Source organism: Grammomys surdaster, unplaced genomic scaffold, assembly GCF_004785775.1.
Source record: "Grammomys surdaster isolate TR1022 unplaced genomic scaffold, NIH_TR_1.0 125430, whole genome shotgun sequence".
Classification (NCBI taxonomy): domain Eukaryota; kingdom Metazoa; phylum Chordata; class Mammalia; order Rodentia; family Muridae; genus Grammomys; species Grammomys surdaster.
This window is the reverse complement of record NW_021620297.1, coordinates 994,171-1,013,081: the sequence shown is the minus strand read 5'-3', so window position 1 is coordinate 1,013,081 and position 18,911 is coordinate 994,171. Positions and strand designations below refer to the sequence as shown.

At 48.5% G+C, this 18,911-nt stretch overlaps 1 protein-coding gene across 1 annotated transcript; it reads left to right on the top strand.

The window, feature by feature from the left end:
- The first annotated feature begins 8,843 nt into the window (after positions 1 to 8,843).
- On the top strand, positions 8,844 to 18,843 carry Fbl (fibrillarin). Its single transcript, XM_028786210.1, has 9 exons — positions 8,844 to 8,948; positions 13,847 to 14,029; positions 14,129 to 14,236; positions 14,323 to 14,417; positions 15,252 to 15,422; positions 16,862 to 16,994; positions 17,871 to 17,983; positions 18,450 to 18,595; positions 18,702 to 18,843. The coding sequence occupies exons 1-9, from the start codon at positions 8,939 to 8,941 to the stop codon at positions 18,724 to 18,726; spliced, it is 984 nt and encodes a 327-aa protein (XP_028642043.1). The 5' UTR covers positions 8,844 to 8,938; the 3' UTR covers positions 18,727 to 18,843.
- Positions 18,844 to 18,911: the final 68 nt, after the last annotated feature.

Here is an 18,911-nt window from a genome sequence, read left to right as displayed (position 1 = left end):
GCGTGTCTCCTGTTGTCTCCCCAACTTTCTCCCCACTGTGGGAGACGTGGGTGATGACGCGTCTTTATTAGAAGACGAAAGGCTGCATGTGTGTGTGCGCGCGCGCGTGCGTGAGCAGATGGAGAGTCCAATGGTCAGAGTGGGAGAGCCATGGGAGACTGAGAGCCACAGAATGGATGATTAGAGGCGTAGATGGATGAAATGGTGAAGGGCTGGACGGGAAAAGAGGTGAAGGGTGGGGAGAGAAAGACAAACGGACTCTGACCTTGCCGTTTATAAGTCTGGTGAGTCGCCCGGCTTCTCTCTGACTTGGTCCCGTCACCTTCAAACAGAATGAGCTGTCGTGGAGTCAGCGTGAGGGTTAGTGTAGGGACCCCTTCCCAAGAAAAGCGCAAACGGAGATGATGCTAGGAAAATGAACCGTTTCTTTTCGTTTCTATGAGAAGACTCCTTGACCACAGGCAACTAACTTATAGCAAAAAAGACTTTATATTGGTTTGTGGCTCCAGAGAGGAAGTCCATAATGGGAAAAGCAGCATAACCACAGGAGGCTGAGGTGGGGAGCTGAGAGGTCACATCTCAGCGGCAAATACAAACAGGAAAAAACCAGGAAGCTAGGCAAAGATCTCATCTCTCAAAACCTGCCCTGGTGAGGTACTTCCTCCAAGTCTCTGCTTCAAACAGCGCCACCTACTGGGAACCGAGTGTTCAAATACCTGAGCTCATCGGGGACCATTCAAGCCACCACAGAGAACATGGGAGGGTTCGGAGAGCCAGGTTTGGTTCACATTATATCATATGAAGTGTCAGAATAAGACGACACCACTGGTTTGAGTCCTTACTGAGTTTCAGGTTGGAATGATGGAGGGGAAAATATAAAAATTTATTTCAAGAGTTTTATTGTGAAGCAGCCAGTTTTCTCAGCTTCTAGGATGCCGGGCAGCGTGATTGGAGAGTTGAGGGTAGGGGGTAGGTGTCAGTTTTACAGTTTAAGGCTAGGCGTGAAGTTGTGTGATTGATAGCAGTGGGAGCAGTGTGGTCACAAGCAGGTAAGGTGTGATGAAGGGGTAAGCAGGCCTCTGATGGACGCCTGGAACATCTGCATTAGAGGAGTACAATGGGGAGATAGCAGGTGATGGGTGGAAAATGGGAAACCCAGCACTGAGCTTCTGACTGGGCTGGAGTCTGGAGACCCGTTAAAATCACAAACAGAGCAGACGTAACTTGGAAATCGATAGTTCTGGTGGGAGAAAATGAAAGCACAGCCTAGTGGCTTTCAAAATTACTGGCTTAGTCAGGGGGCAGAGAGTGTGGGAAAACTCTGCTAAAGAAGGTTGAAGTCCATTGAGCAGATAGCCTCTGGGCTCAGCGCAATATGGAGGACTCCCTTCCTTGGCAGGGCTTCTCCTTCTCTGACCTTGTCTGGGGAGTTTAAAAACTCCCCACACCTCTCCCTTTGGAAGGTCCCAAAGCCTAAGCTACACTTCCTTTCTCCTGAGAAGAACCTGTTTAGCCAGCACCTGGGATCCCTGAAATGCTTCCCCATGCTAATGAGACATTTTAGGACCCTAAGTCTTCAGCCAATGACGTTTGCCCATCCTGGATGGTCCTACGCCCAGTCCTCAAAATTATATAAGCCTTGAATCACCCCCAAGTAAAGTTGATCTGTCTCCCTGCAGCTGGTGACAAGTGTCATCATTCACCGTATGTACTCACGGGGCTTCTGATCCACACCCCATCTTGCAGACTAATATGGCTGACATCCCCGAGGGCAGAGAGAGTCACAGAGAGAAAGGTGTAGCAACGGCACCGAGGGGAATGAAGATCTCATCCTACATTCTAGTTTCATTCTGTTGCTATGTCCAATACTATGGCCAAAGCAACTCAGGAGAGCTAAGGACTTATTCCGTTACCACTTAATTACCATCAATTATTGAGGAAAGTCAGGAACTCAGGCAAGACGTAGAGGCAATGGAGGAACACTGCTTGCCAGCTCCCGTCCAGGCTCGTGCTTACCCAATGTTCTCAGCCTACAACCACCCCCAGTGGACTCTTCTAGGACATTCCATCAGTTATCAAGTTGATACACAAAAAACTCACATTAAGCATAACCATTCAACTCCTTGTCCCCCAAATTCTTGTGGGAATATCATGATTTAAAACACAAACTACTTCTACTTCTCTCTTCTCTCTCTCTCTCTCTCTCTCTCTCTCTCTCTCTCTCTCTCTCTCTGCCTCTACTACCCTCCTAGCTCCCTCCCCATGCCCTGAATAAACTGTATTTTATACTATACCAGTGTGTGACTGGTCCCTCAGGAGGAAGAATAATGTTTATTATGTTAAATGTTTGACTGTGTTTTAAATCATGATATTCACACAACAATTTGGGGGACAGGGAATTGAATGGTTATACTTCCTCTGCATGGGCCCACTGAGACACCCCCTTCCCCCATACCTCTCCACACGCCCACAGAACATACTGTTTATCTCTATCTTTTTATAAACACATCATTGGGAATGCACCGATGATACAGACCACACCAGACCACACGGTTCCAAATGGGGTTTATTCAGGAGATAGGGCAAAGATTGAGGGGGGGGGTTGGGGGGGAGTAGACAGAAGAAGAGAGAGAAGAAGAAGAAGAGAAAGAAGAGAGCGAGGTCAGGGGGTTCTGCCTGTTTTATATGGGTGGTACTGTAGCCTCTCCCAGGTAAGGGTGAGTGGTAGCATGGTTAATTCTGGGAATGTATGGTGGTTACCTTGGCAATGATATGGAGGGGTCGCCTAGATGTGATGTCACTCACTGGGTTTGGAGCCTGATACCAACATATTCCAACTTGATATTTATATGCTAAGGAATTATAGCAGAAAAAAAACATTAAAAGTATTCAAATTCTATAAGAACATGAAAGCTACATGTATCCTCCCTTAGTTGTAGGTTCTTACTGCTGAGATCAGAGTCTGTGGCCAAAAGCAACTTGGGGAGGAAAGTTTGTTTCCACTTTCATATACCAGCTCATCATCCAAAGCAGTTAAGGCAGGAACTCAAGCAGGGCAGGAACCTGGAGGCAGGAGCTGATGCAGAGACCAAGGAGGAGTGCTACTTACTGGCTTGCTCCTAATGGCTTGCTCAGCCTGCATTCTAATAGGACTCAGGACCACCAGCCCAGGGACCGCACTGCCCACCATGGGCTGGGCCCTCCCCCATAAAACACTAATCAAAATAGTGCCCTATAAGCTTGACTTACGGAGGCAATTTTTCCATGGAGGTTCCCTCCTCTCAGATCACGATAGCTTGTGTCAGATTGACATAAAACCAGTGATCATATATTGTAAAATTACTGTACTTTGTAAACACAAACTGACGGAATTGGAAAATATCCCACTGGGCGCGATAACCTGAGCACAGAAAGACAGATGCCACATGCTTTCTCGCTTTTGTGGACCTTTGATCTGAATTTTCCAGTTTCTGTGCTCAAAATGGAATGAGAGCAGAGGCCAGGAGGCAAGAAAGGAACCATGACGAAGGAGAGCACCTAGGGGGTGTAGGAAGACATGTGTGATACGAGAGAGGGGATATGAGGTATGAAAAGTATTAAGTGGGGATGAAGCAGGGACGGGGAAAGATGGGGTATGAGGAATAGCTAACCAAAATGTAATCTATAAAAAATTAAAAGCTCGCTGGGCGGTGGTGGCGCACGCCTTTAATCCCAGCACTTGGGAGGCAGAGGCAGGCGGATTTCTGAGTTCGAGGCCAGCCTGGTCTACAGAGTGAGTTCCAGGATAGCCAGGGCTACACAGAGAAACCCTGTCTCGAAAAACAAAACAAAACAAAACAAAAACAAAAAAACCTGTCTTCTAAATACTTGTGTTTCTATCCATAAAATAGTTAGTGCTTCTCTCAGCCTTGGACAGAGAGGCATCCATTTGCAGTAGTGAAAGTTAATTCAGAGACTCATCACTGGCTCAAGTGCTGACAGTAAGTAAATTTGTTGCGGTAAATCTCCGACCCAAATAAGTCAAGGAAAACACAACTCAATAATTATGGATATAAGCTGCATGCCTAGATTGGGCAGATTACCACTACACTACTCTATTCCCCAGCTATTAGAACCCTCATAACTTGCGGTTTTTCCAGGCCACGTGCTTCCCCCTCCATTGTCCTTACACCTCCTGCTCCTCAGTCTACTTCCTCCTCCTTCACCTTCCTCCTCTGTCGATTTCCTCTTCCTCTCCCCCAAGCCTTTTTCTCCACCTCCCTCTCTACTGCCCAATCACTGGCTCTAGCCTTTATTTTACAAATTTAATTAGACAGAAGGTTCACAAGAAGTCACCTGTGTACAGACTCACTCCTCCTCGGCAGGCCCTCCCAGGAAAGAGGAACTAGCATCAAAATACAAGGCCGAGGCTATCCACAACACTTCCCCCTTCCTGTTCAATTAAAAGACTCTTTTCTCTCAGATATAAATTGAACACAAACTATATTACCATGTTGTAATTGTTAAAGTGCAAGATAGACCTACTACCCAGTCCATCATTTTTGTTAACTAAATAGAACCTCTGCCATCTCTCTTAACTAAAAGACTTAGTTCTGAACCTGGCTTATGTCCTATCTCTAGAATGAATGCCATCTGAAAACCATCCTCTAAAAGTAAATAGCCTGGGCTGGCTGTGAGGCTATAAGTCTTCAACCCCAGCAGAAATCCAGAATGACTGAATTAACTGAAGATATGGGAAGCATAAAGCATGTCTTCTAAAACTTAGCCAATTTATATAGACCGCTGAACACCTGGGCAGTCCCTAACTTCAAAACGTTGGAGCATCCGATCTTCAGCCTTCTGGCCCAGGATCATCTGACAGACCTAGTGATGGAGAATTTTTAAGGGCTGATTACTCTGTCTTGGCAGATATAACCAGTTGACTACTCTGCAAGTGTGTCTTTTTTCTGGACAGTATTTTGTCTGTAGATGAAAAGAGGCAACTCTTGCCTAGTGGCTGTCTCACCACAACTGGAGTAACTCCAAAGATGCTCTATTTCTTCTTAGAATCCAAGGGAATTCTGACAGGGAAGCTGTCAGGAGCAGACAGGTCTCTAATCAAAATGAACATTAATACAGAAATGTTTGTAACGTCGATTCTGTGGACTTCTGATGTTTTTGAAAACCAACTATCCATGTAAGGCAATCTGGACTGTTGTCTGTTAACTCCTCTCAGCTATTTCTAAATAAAATATAGAAAACACCCTAACACTAAACTCAGAGCCATGAATTTGCTATAGGCCGTTAACTCACAGGCTAACTATCTCCAATCAGTTTTTAAAAAGTTAAAAAAGTACTGGGTCTAAGCCTTGTATTTCTAAATGAGTTATATAGGCACAATGCCTATATGAGAGTAACAATATTAATCCCACTTTTATATCAATAAAAAAACCTATACCAGTGAAAACCTTAAATTTGTACAAAATAAATTCTGTACCAATGTAAGAGATTATAACTTCAAGTTTGCATCAATTATAGAGACTTCTACCAATGTAAGGTATACCTATGTAATGTTTCACTTAAGAGTAAATTTGCAGCCGGGCAGTGGTGGCACACGCCTTTAATCCCAGCACTTAGGAGGCAGAGATAGGCGGATTTCTGAGTTCGAGGCCAGCCTGGTCTACAGAGTGAGTTCCAGGACAGCCAGGGCTACACAGAGAAACCCTGTCTCGAAAAAACCAAAAAAAAAAAGAGTAAATTTGCTAACCTGTCCCTATTTGTCTATTTCTATGATATTACTATAACCTCCCTTTCTTTCCTCCCTCCCTTTTACCTAAGAAGGAAGGATAGAGAAGAGGACAGGAAAGGTAGAAATCTCTGAGTTTAAGCTCTCTAGTTCCCTCCCTGTCCAAAGCTACATTTGTAAAGTATCCTTTAAATGACAACATATGTATAATTTCTAAAGTAACCAGAATCATCCACCCCAACATAAGGAACTGGGAAGATGATCTTCTTTTGTCTGCTTCCAGCTGAATTGGAGCAAAGAAATCCCATTTTGGGTCCCAAAGGGAAATAGGAAAACTGGCTTAGTCAAAGGAGGGCTAGCAGGCATCATTTGCCTTGCAGTCACTATGTGCTGAGAAAGTTCATTGCTTAGCTAACATTGTGACTGTGACAGTTGGAAAGGCTGCACAGGCAGGCTAGCTGTTCTGGAAAAGTTCTGGAAGCAAGTCTTTAAAAGAAGCAGCTTCGATGTAGTTGCAGTAAAATCAAGCACGAAGCTGGAAAAGTAGGTCCCGGAGTCTCAGCAGAGTGTTCAGAGTGTTCATCTCTAAACAAGACATCTGTATCATCCCCACCATGGCCCTGGGTATGCTGAGGAAGACTGTAAGAGCTGGCTGATGCCGGGCAGTGGTGGTGTACGCCTTTAATCCCAGCACTTGGGAGGCAGAGGCAGGTGAATTTCTGAGTTCGAGGCCAGCCTGGTCTACAGAGTGAGTTCCAGGACAGCCAGGGCTACACAGAGAAACCCTGTCTCGAAAAACCAAAAAAAGAAAAAAGAAAAAAAGAGCTGGCTGATGCTGAGAAATGCTGTGAAATGCTGTCTTCTGACATGGCTTCTAGACCACTGCACTCACAAACATGGCGGCAGCCGTGGCTACCTGCACAAAAGCTGCACCACAGACAGACAGACAGACAGACAGACAGACAAATGAGTGTGTATGAGGATGGATGGATAGATAGATAGGTAGATAGATGGATGGAGATAGATAAATAGATGGGTAGATGGATGGCCGGATGACAGGTGAATGGATAGATAGCTAGAAGGGTTGATGGGTGGATAGACAGATAGATGGGTAGATGGATGGCCGGATGATGGATAGATAGATAGATAGATAGGATGTGAAAGCAGGAGGGGACTAGTTGGGAAACTAAAGGGGTCATCAGGAGTTAGAAAGAGGTAAGGTTTAGGGCGTGCATTTGAGCACACTACATTGGGTACATGTTAGAACTGTCAAAAGTGTCCTAAAACGCCACACTAAGTCACTGAATTGTAGAAATGGGCAAATTTATACTATACAAACTATTTATCAATAAAGATCTTAAATTAATTTTTTTTTTTAGAAATACTAGGAGCTTGGGAGGTATCTCAGCAAGTACGAGATCTCACTGAGCAAGCATCAGGACTTGGGTTCAAATCCTAGCACCTATGTTAAAAAACAATTGAAGTGGTCACCTGTGTGCCCGTAACCCCAGGGCTGGGGTGGTAGTGGTGAGGCAGGAGGCTTTCCAGTCACCGGCTTAGCTCCGTGTTCAGTGAGGACCCTATATCAAGAGAATAAAGGAGAAGGTGACAGAGCAGAACACCGACATCCTCCTGTTCTCTGCATACCTGCACATGTGCGGCCACATGCACACTTGTGAACACACACACAATGTAAGCACTAAAGCACTGTCAGTGTCTTACAAGCGTGTATTGTAAGAATTCCCTTTAATGCTCATTTTGTCTAAAAAAAAAAAAAAAAAGGTTGGATCTAGGGTAATTTGTCACCCTGGCAATCATCCAGCCCTTCCCTGGCACTTGGGTGCCTTGAATGAATGACTACCATCCAAGCAACCCCGTCTTGGCAGCCAGCTGGTCTGCTGTCATGGCAGCCTGGAAGCTTTTGAATGCTCCCCGGACACCTCCAGGAAGCTATACTGCACGGGCAGCCTCTTAATACTAAAAGACAACTCCTGCTCTAGGAAGCACGAATAGTATTCCTAACAGCTTCCACGGACTTTTTGCCATCAGACGCCTCTGTAAACCTTGGCGGCCACTTCACCTAGGCCAGAGGGAAAACGCTGTCCTTGATAACCCAACCAAAAGTTTGTGGTTAGTATAAATGGTCCTTCAGTTGCATGGAAGGCTATATGATCTGGCTATTGAGACCCTTCTGGAGAACCGGTCGCTCCTGTGCTACCCCCTGGTGGTGCAACATTAACATTGTTCTGCAATTCTGTCTTCGCTCGATTGATTTGATCATTACGAGTAGAGTGATAATGTAGCAGAATCCATGATCTGAAGAGGAGGGACAGATGGCAGAAGCAACTGCAAACCAGCAGTGGCAAGGAAATTGGCCTTGGAGCAGTTGGGGGAACATTTGGGTGACTGAAGATTTCCAGTAAGAGGCCAGGGGCAGGGGCAGAAGCAGTGAGAATCTGTTCTTTGGTGCAAAGGAGGAAGCTTTTTTTTTTGAGCGGAAAAGGAAGAAAAAACAGAAAAGCGAGGTGTAGCCTGGAGACCATAAGAGATCCCCAGTTCCAGGTCAGCCTGGGCCCCACTGCAAAACCCTGTCACAAAATACAAATATCAACAACAATAAACAGAAACGTAAGGCTGTACTGGAAAGATAGCTCAGCTGTGAAGAGAGCATACTGCTCTAGCTGAAGACCCAGGGTCGGGTCCCAGCACCCATTTGGCGGCTCACAATCGCCTCTAACTCTAGTTCCAGGGGGATCTGATGCCCTCTCCTGACTTCCACTACACACGCGTGGTTCACAGGAAGACGAGCAAAACGCTTCTAAGGATAAAATAAGTGTTTTTAAAGTCTTTGAAAAATAATTTTATTTTTAAATACTCAGTTTGAGTATAACCTCTGATTCCTGATAAAGTGCTGGCACAAGTGAGAGGAAAAGTCGCAGCGCATTTGTGATAAAATTTGCCACTCTGGGGGAAAAAAAAAAAAAGCAAGGAGCGAAAAGACAGAGCAAGCAGTCAATCCCGAATTCCCACCCAAGGCGCCGCTCGCCTCCGACTTCCGGGGGAGGGGCCGCGCACGTAAGGGGCGTGGTTACGCGCTTCCGTCACGCGGCGCGCATCACCGCGCGCAGGCGCTCCTTTCCACGTGCGAAAGCCTGAGACTCGTGGAGCCGGGGACGCAGCAGGTTGCCGGAGTCGCGCCACCAGAACGCAGGGATGAAGCCAGGTAGAGGCCGCGGTGCGGGCAGGAGTCGGGGGCTCTAGGCGCGGCGGGCGGGGACCGCGGCTGCTTGGGGCCGGGGGCATGTGGCCGGGAGCTCGGCTCACCGACCGGCCTACAGGCTCGCCGCTTCAGACCGGCCGGTGCTGCTCTCCAGCCCCTGACCCGGAGCTGGGGCTTGGATCTCCGAGCGTGGCTTTGGGGGAATCCGACTTGAGTCGCAGGTAGAAAGGCCCCCTGTCCCCACCCCAAGCCTTCCTTCCCTCTTGCGTCTGTCACTCCCCGTCACGGATACTTTGATCCTCGACCCAGCTTCACCCGGGTGAATGAGGACCTCCGGCTCGGTGGTGTGCGGCGTTCGCGTGCACAAGCTGGCGCTCGCCGCGCTTCCGGGAGGGGCGGGGCCGGGCCCAAGGCTTGTAGGAGTAAGAGAATCTGGGGACCTGGGCGTCCCTGCTCTGTAGTGACAGAGACTTTACTAAGCCCGGCTTTAGCGAGGTGGGTGATTGGAAGTGAGAGGGGTTGGTTTTGGCTTGGTTTTTTTGAGAGCGTCTTGCCACGTGACTCTGGCTGGCCCGCTTCCACCAGCCTCTACTTCCAGGGCACTGGGATTAAAGGCGTGCGCCACCACGCCTGGCCTGACCAATGCATTCATCTAGTTCCCGCGTTTTTCTGACGGATGGCGAGAGTTCTGGCTTTGACGATAGAAAGTTCCCGTTTCTCTCTTGAATTCTCAGTGGATACGTGGTGATAATGTTCCTCTGGGCTGTAACAACACTGCTTGTCAATCCTCGCCCACCGCAAGCAGAGGTTGTTAGCTGATGAGTTTGACACCAGTTTGTGCTACGTTGGTGATAACGATGAGCTTTTCACCGTTGCCGGAGGGTCAGTTTTCACTATTGGAGGTTTTTTGTCTGGTGTGTGTGCGCCTATGTTCCTGTGGACAGGATGAGAGTAAATCACTGCAGGGAAGAATAACCCATCTCTCCCTCCATACATGTTGAATATCTTGTGCTCTGTTCTGGAAGGTAGGGTGGAGGGATTGCTAGTCTGTATGTTCTACTGGCATCCTGTGATCTCTGCTTCCCCCCCCCAACCATTCTCTGTCAAATGATAGAATGAGAATTGTATTTCTAGTAGTCGAATCATCGGTGACAGTTTTGTCGAGTGCAGGAGCAGCTTTGGGGGGATATTGGTTTTTTTGTTTGTTTTGTTTTTGCTGTTTTGGTTTTTCGAGACAGGGTTTCTCTGTGCAGCCCTGGCTGTCCTGGAACTCACTCTGTAGACCAGGCTAGCCTTGAACTCACTCTGCAGACCAGGCTAGCCTTGAACTCAGAAATCCGCCTGCCTCTGCCTCCCAAGTGCTGGGATTAAAGGCGTGCACCACCACTACCTGGCTGGGGGATATTGTTTAACAGCGGTGTGCTACAGAGTTCGGTGGACATTTCTCAACAAGATCCTTTATTTTTATGTTTGTGTATTGAAATGACATCTTGTTGTAATAGCCTAGGCTGGCCTCAGACTTGGCTTCCCAAGTGGTGGGATTGCAGGCATGTGATACCTCACCCTCCTGGAGTTGCTATTTTTGAGGCGGGAAGCAGATTCTAAAATAGCAGACTGTGTGTGGACGTAAGAATCTTCTTGACTAGTGAGTGTTTTTGATTCATTTTCCTAAAAACCTCAGAACCAGAAATGGCTCGTGGTACATGTTGAGTATTATGTGTCTGAGTTGACCCTGCTATCCACTGGTCCCCGTGAGGATACCAATACCTTGCCAGATCTCTCTCTGTTCTGTCAGGGCCGGGCTGAGTCTCATAGCCCTGGCTATTGGCTCCTCTCCTGAGTACTCTTGTGTATACAGTTACTTGATTTTTCTAACATTCCCATGCACCTTTGCTGCTTTAGGGTCTTGAGTAATCGTGGCATGGCCATCCTCCCTCCCGTACAGGCTACAGAAGAACACCATTCTCTTCTTAATGAAAACAAGTGCTCTCTCCGTGAGGCAGGGCCTTGAGTCAGAGCTGAGGAGGTGGCTCAGTCAAGTGCTTGTCTAGCATGCAGGAAACCATAGCTTTATTCCCCTATGCCACATAGGGATAGGCGTGGTGGTGAGCATCCATCTTTCTTCAGAAATTCAGATTGGTCCTCCGTTGTACAGTGCAGCTGGAGACTATCTCAAAGTCATCATCTGTCATTTGCTGACTGATTTGTCAGTGTCAGCATTTGTACATTTGGAACTTGTGGGCACCGGTGAGTGAAAGTATTCAACGTAATGTGACAAGAAAACAAGGCGCGGCCAAAGTGGGCTGAGTCTGTACCTCTTAGTCAGACACCCAAGTGCAGCAGGCAAAGGAGTGCCCTGCCCCTGTTGGCAGGAGCTGGAAAGAAGGAGCATCTCATGGGAGATTTCAAAGCCCGCTGTTTGCAGGTGGGAGACAGGTCCTTGCTGTGGTGGATTTCAATTTGGGCTATACATTAGGGTCCTGCAGGGAACTCAAAACGGGGGGAAAAAGCCCTTCCCAGGGATTCATGGTAAAGAAAAAAATTCTGATTTTATTGTGGATGGTGGGGGAGGGTGTAGAAACGGGCTTGGGAGTGTCTGAGAGTTTTGAAGATGAAACCGTTAACTTAAAAACGTAAGTTAGGAGGGGTCTGGGGAAATGGCTCATGGGTTAAGAGCACTGACTGCTCTTCCAGAAGTTCAGAGTTCATCTCCCAGCAACCACATGGTGGCTCACAACCATCTGTAATGGGATGCAATCCAATGCTCTCTTCTGGTATGTCTGACAACAGTGACAGTATACTCACATAATACATAAAATAAATAAGTAAATCTTATTTTTTTAAAACAGCTTAAGTTAGAAATAGATACTAAGCCGGGTGGTGGTGGCGCACGGCTTTAATCCCAGCACTTGGGAGGCAGAGGCAGGCGGATTTCTGAGTTCGAGGCTAGCCTGGTCTACAGAGTGAGTTCTAGGACAGCCAGGGCTACACAGAGAAACCCTGTCTCAACACCAAAAACCAAAAAAAAGAAAAAGAAAAAAAAAAGAAATAGATACTAAGTTGCACAAGTTTTTGTTTGTTTTGTGTTCTGGGGAGTTGAACTCAGAACCTGACATATTAGAGCTACAGTGATCAGCCCAAGGGAAGTGTGTTAGAACAAGGAACAAACAAACAAAAAATAAAAAGAACAAAGTTAATTTTTTTGTCGTTGTTTCAGATACCATTAGGAATACTGTTTAGGTGGCACAGTCCTTGAATCTCAGCACTTGGGGGAGGGACAGGTGTCACTCTTGAGTTTGAAACTTCATATAGAGCCCCACATGGGAGCTCTAGATTAGTCAGGGATGCATAGTGAGACCCTGAGTCAAAAACAACGGGAGGCTGTAGGTTAAGAGTACCCTGCTTCCAGGTGCCTCTTCCAGAGGACCCTGCTTCAGCTCCCAGCATCCCACATAGCAGCTCACAACCATCTGTAAGATACACATGCAGGCAAAACACTAATGTTGATAGTTTAAAAGATGACAATCCATTTTTTTTAAAAAAAAAAAAAAATTTTGGCCGGGGGTGGGGCAGCGCACGCCTTTAATCCCAGCACTTGGGAGGCAGAGGCAGGTGGATTTCTGAGTTCGAGGCCAGCCTGGTCTACAGAGTGAGTTCCAGGACAGCCAGGGCTAAACAGAGAAACCCTGTCTCAAAAAACAAAAACAAACAAACAAAAAAAAGTTTGAAGCTGTCAATGGGGTATAGTTGCAGGGCTGAGACAGAAACTTGAGCAGGTTTTTACCTGACAGTTGACATCAAGTGAGAGCATTTTGAACCACCCCTATTCTTCAAGCTGTGATAAACTCGTGTGCCCCACCTCCAAGAATACGAAAAAAGGTTTTTGGAACCGTCATAGAAAAGCTAAATATCACCCAGTAGTCGATTCCAGTCCCATGACTGCTTGCTGCTTAATGGACAGTGTTTGCTGCACCCTGTAGCTGGGGACCAAGGAACAAGCCCTCAGAGCACTCAGTGCAGCCCCAGCCCAGCTGTTCTTTTGAAGCAAGGGTTCGCCATGAGGCCCATGGTGGGGGGGAGTCTCCTGCCTCCACCTCTTAGAGTGCTGGGGTTTGGGGCGTGGCCTGCTACGCCTGGAGTTAAGCCACACGGTTGTACTGTTGTGCTCTAGCCCGCCTGTCTAGACCGTTGCCCGTCCTTAAAAGGACAGTGTAGAGATCCCCCCCTGTGCTGGGAGGGATGTTGGGGTCTTGAGAGCAGGGAGATGGATTAGCAGGACTGAGCACCATCGGGCTGGGGGAGCCGTGCTTTTACAGAGAGGTCTTGAAGATGCTCTGAGGGCACAGCAGAGTTTGTTGCTGTCAGGCACATATGTATGCGGGGCCCACTAATGCGAGGATAAAATGAGTTGTGTGAAGCAGTCCCGCCAAGAAAGCCAGAGTGTGTATGCATCGTGCCTCATCCCTAGTTAGATAACCTGTCTCACGCTTTGCTGTTAGTGGCCCCGCAGGGATGCAGGCCTGTAAACACGGTGCTTGGGAGGGAGAGGCAGGAGAATCAGTATCTACATGGTGACTGCATGGCCAGCCTGGGCTACTTGACACCGTATTTCAAGAAAACTCGCGTTGGGTTTAGTTTTCTGGGATTTGTTTCTTCACTTCTAGGAGGTTTCCATTTATCCAGCTGTGCTGTAGAACTGAAAGTCACTTTCATTGTTGGTTACTGTTCTTATGTATCTGTCCTGCTGATGGGACGTTGGATGGGTTCTGGCTGTGGTAGATGTTTCCCAGAGCACAGAGCCCCGTGCTTTGCTGATGTCTCACATCTGTGGACCTGACAGGTAAGGGTCCTTTGACTTCTTAGCTCCATTGCCCCAACCCCCGATTCCATTTCTGCTACAGGTTTCAGCCCCCGTGGGGGCGGCTTTGGTGGCAGAGGTGGCTTTGGTGACCGAGGAGGTAGAGGAGGAGGCCGAGGAGGCCGAGGAGGCTTTGGCGGAGGACGAGGTGGCTTTGGCGGTGGAGGTCGAGGTCGAGGTGGAGGAGGTGGTGGCTTCAGGGGACGAGGAGGTGGAGGTGGCCGAGGTGAGTAAGGTTGACATGGGGGTTTGGAGCAGTTTATCGAGGGATGCAGGGAGGGGAGACGTGGGGGCCTCCTTCCCCTACCACAGCTCTCTGTTACAGGTGGAGGCTTCCAGTCTGGGGGCGGCCGGGGTCGAGGTGGTGGCCGGGGAGGCAAGAGAGGAAACCAGTCAGGGAAGAATGTGATGGTGGAGCCGCATCGCCACGAAGGTGAGGTGACAGGTGGGGAGTTGGCTACAGCCAGAGGAGGCCATGGCTACACTGTCCCAGTCACACTGTGCTCTCCCCCTCACCAGGCGTCTTTATCTGTCGCGGGAAGGAGGACGCCCTGGTCACAAAGAACCTGGTCCCCGGAGAGTCTGTGTACGGAGAAAAGAGAGTCTCGATTTCAGTGAGTCCTGGACCCTTGTCCAAAGCGTCAGGCCCCAGCTGACAGCATTGCCTGCTATCCAGTCTTCCATGGTGTCCTACACGGGACGGCTGGGGGGTGTCTTAATGTATAAGGCAGGCTGTGGCCTCATAGCTGCAGCAGTTCCTAGCTCCCCTCAATTCTCTGGCCTTGTCTCCGGCCTCCATACTAAACTGTTTCCTTGTCCTCTGTCTCAGGTCAGGCACTGCCTGCTCCTTGATGAGGCAGTGCTACATCGCCCTCCTTGTCTAAGCGGTCCTCACTGCCACGGCCCTAGCTCTCTCGTGTCCTTGTCTCTATGGCCAACCGCGGCCTCCTTGCTCACCTCCTACTCTATGCCTGGAATGTTCTTCCCAGTGTGGTATTGGTAGCTCCCTCTCCACCTCCAGATCTGGTTCAAAAGCGTCCCTCGACCTCCTGGTCCTTTTTTTCTTTTTCGTATTTTCCTTGCTCTGTTCTGGTTCCTGTCCTGTGTTTCTGCTCTGTTCTGGTCTCTGTAGCCTGTCACCATCTCCTGTGTCAGTTTGTATTTAGCTAGTTCAATGAGTACTTGTCTCTCAGGGCAGGATAGATATATGGCCTATTCACTGTTGTTCCGGAACCTATGTGCTGGGACAGGACAGAGTGCCTAGTACGCAGTTGTGCCTCTCACTTGTGTATTTCCTGGCCTCTGTCCTGGTCCGTGCTGGACATGTACATTTAGCTCGTACAGAGCGATTGGAATGTGCCCTTGCTTTTAAGGGCCCTAGGGTTACAGGGAATGGTGTCCTGCATGAGACCCCAGCACTGATTCTGTCTCCATCCCTCTTGGCTCAGGAAGGAGATGACAAAATTGAGTACAGAGCCTGGAACCCCTTCCGCTCCAAGCTGGCAGCAGCAATCCTGGGCGGTGTAGACCAGATCCACATCAAGCCGGGGGCCAAGGTGCTCTACCTTGGGGCAGCCTCAGGCACCACCGTCTCCCACGTCTCTGATATTGTCGGCCCGGTGAGTGGACAGGTGGTAGGGATAGAGGGAACTGGGCCTGTCCATTTCCCTGCACTGTCTGATGTAGATGGAGCCAGCTTTATCCCTCATTCTGTGACAGGAACAGCTTGAAGCAGAGTTTCTTTCAATACCACTCCTGGGTTCCTGATTTTAATTGTGAGCCAAAGCGTGTAGTTGGTGTTAAAGTGACCCAGAGCTGGATGTGTAGATACCAAACTATTTTGGTTGAAAAAATGTGTGTCCAAGGGCTGAAAGGGGTGATTCAGTCATTAAAGTGCTTGCCACACAATCATGAGGACCTGATTTTGATCCTCAGAGTGCATCTTAAAAAACAAAACTAAATAGGTGTGGCGGTATATGCCCTCATAGTGTGGCAAAAGGCCAGTCTCTAGTGCCTGCTGAGCCAACAGCACTGGTGAGAGACCTTGTCTCAAAAACATGATAGGCCTAGCATTGGTGGTTCATGCCTTTAATCTCAGCACTGGAGAGACAGGAGCAGCAGATTTGGTGAATTAAAGGCCAGTCTGATATACACAGTGAGTTCCAGGACAGCCAGAGCTACATGGAAACCTTGTCTCAAGAAAAGAAAGAAGGAAAAAAATAGGATGGGTAGAGTTCCTGGGAGAGTGGCACCTCACATTGCCCTCCAGCTTCCACACAGAAGCAAAACATTCATGTCCCCCAAACCTAGTTTTTTGCCCTTGCCCCACCCCCACCCCCACCCAGTGTTGGATGTTGGACCTAGGGCTTCCTGAACTGCTCAGCAGGTATGCTAACAGCGAGTTACGTCCCAGCTTTGGTTTCTGCTAATGAGCTTACAGTTCTCTGTGGAGGTACAGGAGCCCAGTGCAGAGAGCGCCTGCTTCTTGGGTGTCTCACTTGACACCTTCTTGTTGCTTGGCTGAGTTATAGACTGTTTTATTTAGTTAGTGAAAGCACACACCTTTGTAATCCTAGCCTAAGCTATATAGACCTCATCTAAAAACAAACAGCAGCAACACTCAGACTTGTGTAGGCATCTGCCGGTGTGTGGCTCCAGTGAGGAACCTGAGCTCTGAGCCAGGGGTTAGCCCTCTGGCGAAGAAAATTGCTTAGAATATTAAATATGTCCTGTAAGTGTTGGTCCACTGCGAATGCTCTGAGCTCTGCTACTTTGTCTCTCTTTACTCTGGACGCCTGGGTTTTTACCCTGGGTTGGGAGCCTGGCCACAGGTCAGATAAGTTGGGATCTTAAAGCTTGGTTGCTTGTGAATAACCATGGCTCATGGCTTCTCCTCACTGGGCCCGTTTATTCATCTGGACTGTAGACATACTGACAGTTATTTCAGAGCAGGGTTTTGATTGAAGGTCTGAGAACCTGCTACAAGTGGCACCCAAGCCGAGTGTTAGCAGCTGTACTGAGCACCAGTGCGTTCTCATCGATGTTGGATTGATTTTAGGATGGTCTGGTCTACGCAGTTGAGTTCTCCCACCGCTCTGGACGTGACCTCATCAACTTAGCCAAGAAGAGGACCAACATCATCCCTGTCATTGAAGACGCTCGGCACCCACACAAATACCGCATGCTCATTGGTGAGATCCTTGGAGGGGGCCCAGGGGGAGGTAGGATAAGTCACTGCATGGTTCTCGGAGGATGCTGCATTAGGTGGAGCTAGCGTGCCGAGCAGGCTGGATCGTGTCAGGCGTCCCCTCTGCTCCTCTCTAACGCTTGGTACCTTTTTACACTGCCTGGTTGTGTTTTAAAGCCATTATCTGATGAGAGTCCAGCCCCGACCACAGCAAGTAAGACCCAATGGCTTGGTTTTTTAAAAACACCTCAAAGGTCTAGTATAAAAGTGGAGAGGCTCGTGAATTCCTCCAGAGGTACTCGATACCGCGTCGACAACTCCGTAAAGGACATTTACACTCCATCGCGTTGGTTGTTCTTGTTTTAACACTCCCTTAAGACATTACCTTTCCATCGCACTGTTTTGTTTGGGTTTGATAGGGTTTCGGTTGGTTTTGTTTGTTTTGTTTTTCCTGTGCATCTTTCTCAGTGCACTCAGCCCTCTCAGGTCCTTGTCATTTGACAGCCCTGCCCACGTCTTGTCTTTAACTGCTCACACTTACTTGTCTTTTTGATGACATGTCTGTCTCCCCCCCAGACCCGGGAGGATCTCGAGGGCAGGGTCCGGGTCTGACTCGTCTCTGTGTCCCCCACGCCCAGCCCAGGGCTGGCCACAGAGTAGGTGGCAACCGTTGATTTACAAGAGGAGTGGATGAGTGATGTGGCTTGCGGGTTCTGGTTCCACCTTTGGGGTGCTTTGGAGGGAGGCCTTGTGGTGGGGAGTAAGGCTGGAGGCAGGAGAGTCCCAGGAACCTGGTGGTGAAGGAGCACAGGCCCCTTTGGGAGGCTCTGGGAAGCGCTCTGCTGGCTTCTGTGTGTAACCGCTGCCCCCTTTTCCTTAGCAATGGTGGATGTCATCTTTGCCGACGTAGCCCAGCCAGACCAAACCCGGATTGTGGCCCTGAATGCCCACACCTTCCTGCGGAATGGAGGACACTTTGTGATTTCTATTAAGGTATGGATGTTGCAGTGTAAGATTGAGTAGCCACAGAGTGTGGTGTGGGTGCCTGATCTCCTGTGGCCGAGCATGCGCCTTAGCCTGTCTGACTTGGTTTCTTTATTAGTCCTCTTTACGATTGAAGTAAAGATTGATAAATGTTAAGCATTTGGGACAGATCGTGGGATAGAATAAATATTAAATGCAGCAGGTACAGTTTTCAAAACTTTTAAGATACAGAAAACTCTTAGGCGTCCTCACCATGTTCAGAACTGGCCAGCCTGTTGTTCTATTGTTGCTAGCTGGGCTTCCGGGATATGGAAGAAAATGACTGACTTTAAACACTGCCTTAGATAAATGAAGCAACCTGTTTCCAATGGGAGCCAAATGAAAACGTCTTTACTGAAGTTAGGGAATTGGCTAAGCCTGTGTCTCCAAAACCTGTAACAAAGACAGACTTCAAGGGAGTCTTTTTACCTCTCAGGCCAACTGCATTGACTCCACAGCCTCAGCAGAAGCTGTGTTTGCATCCGAAGTGAAGAAGATGCAGCAGGAGAACATGAAGCCCCAGGAGCAGCTGACACTGGAGCCTTATGAGCGAGACCACGCTGTGGTCGTAGGTGTGTACAGGTGAGTACAGGCTAGACCTCTCCGTTATTACTTGCAGCCGGCCGGAGCTTCCTGGGCCTGGGAAGCTAAAAATGGTTACAACTCGACCTCCTTGATTTCCTCACAGGCCCCCTCCCAAGGCGAAGAATTGAAACCCAGAGCTGGCTGGAGTGAAGAAATGTGTGTTGCTACCGTTGCACGTGTGGCTTTTGATTTTTTTTTTGCGGGGGGGGAGTTGTTTTGTTTTTCTATTAAAAGACTCATCCGTCTTCCCTGTCTGGTGCCGATTGCTCAGTGGCCTCGAGACGCATGCGCCCTTGGTCAACTTTCTGTGTGC

Coding starts and splice junctions, on each gene's coding strand:
- Fbl (XM_028786210.1), top strand. Junction 17,984..18,449: donor ACTTTGTGATTTCTATTAAG/GTATGGATGTTG, acceptor TTTACCTCTCAG/GCCAACTGCATTGACTCCAC. Junction 18,596..18,701: donor GTGGTCGTAGGTGTGTACAG/GTGAGTACAGGC, acceptor ATTTCCTCACAG/GCCCCCTCCCAAGGCGAAGA.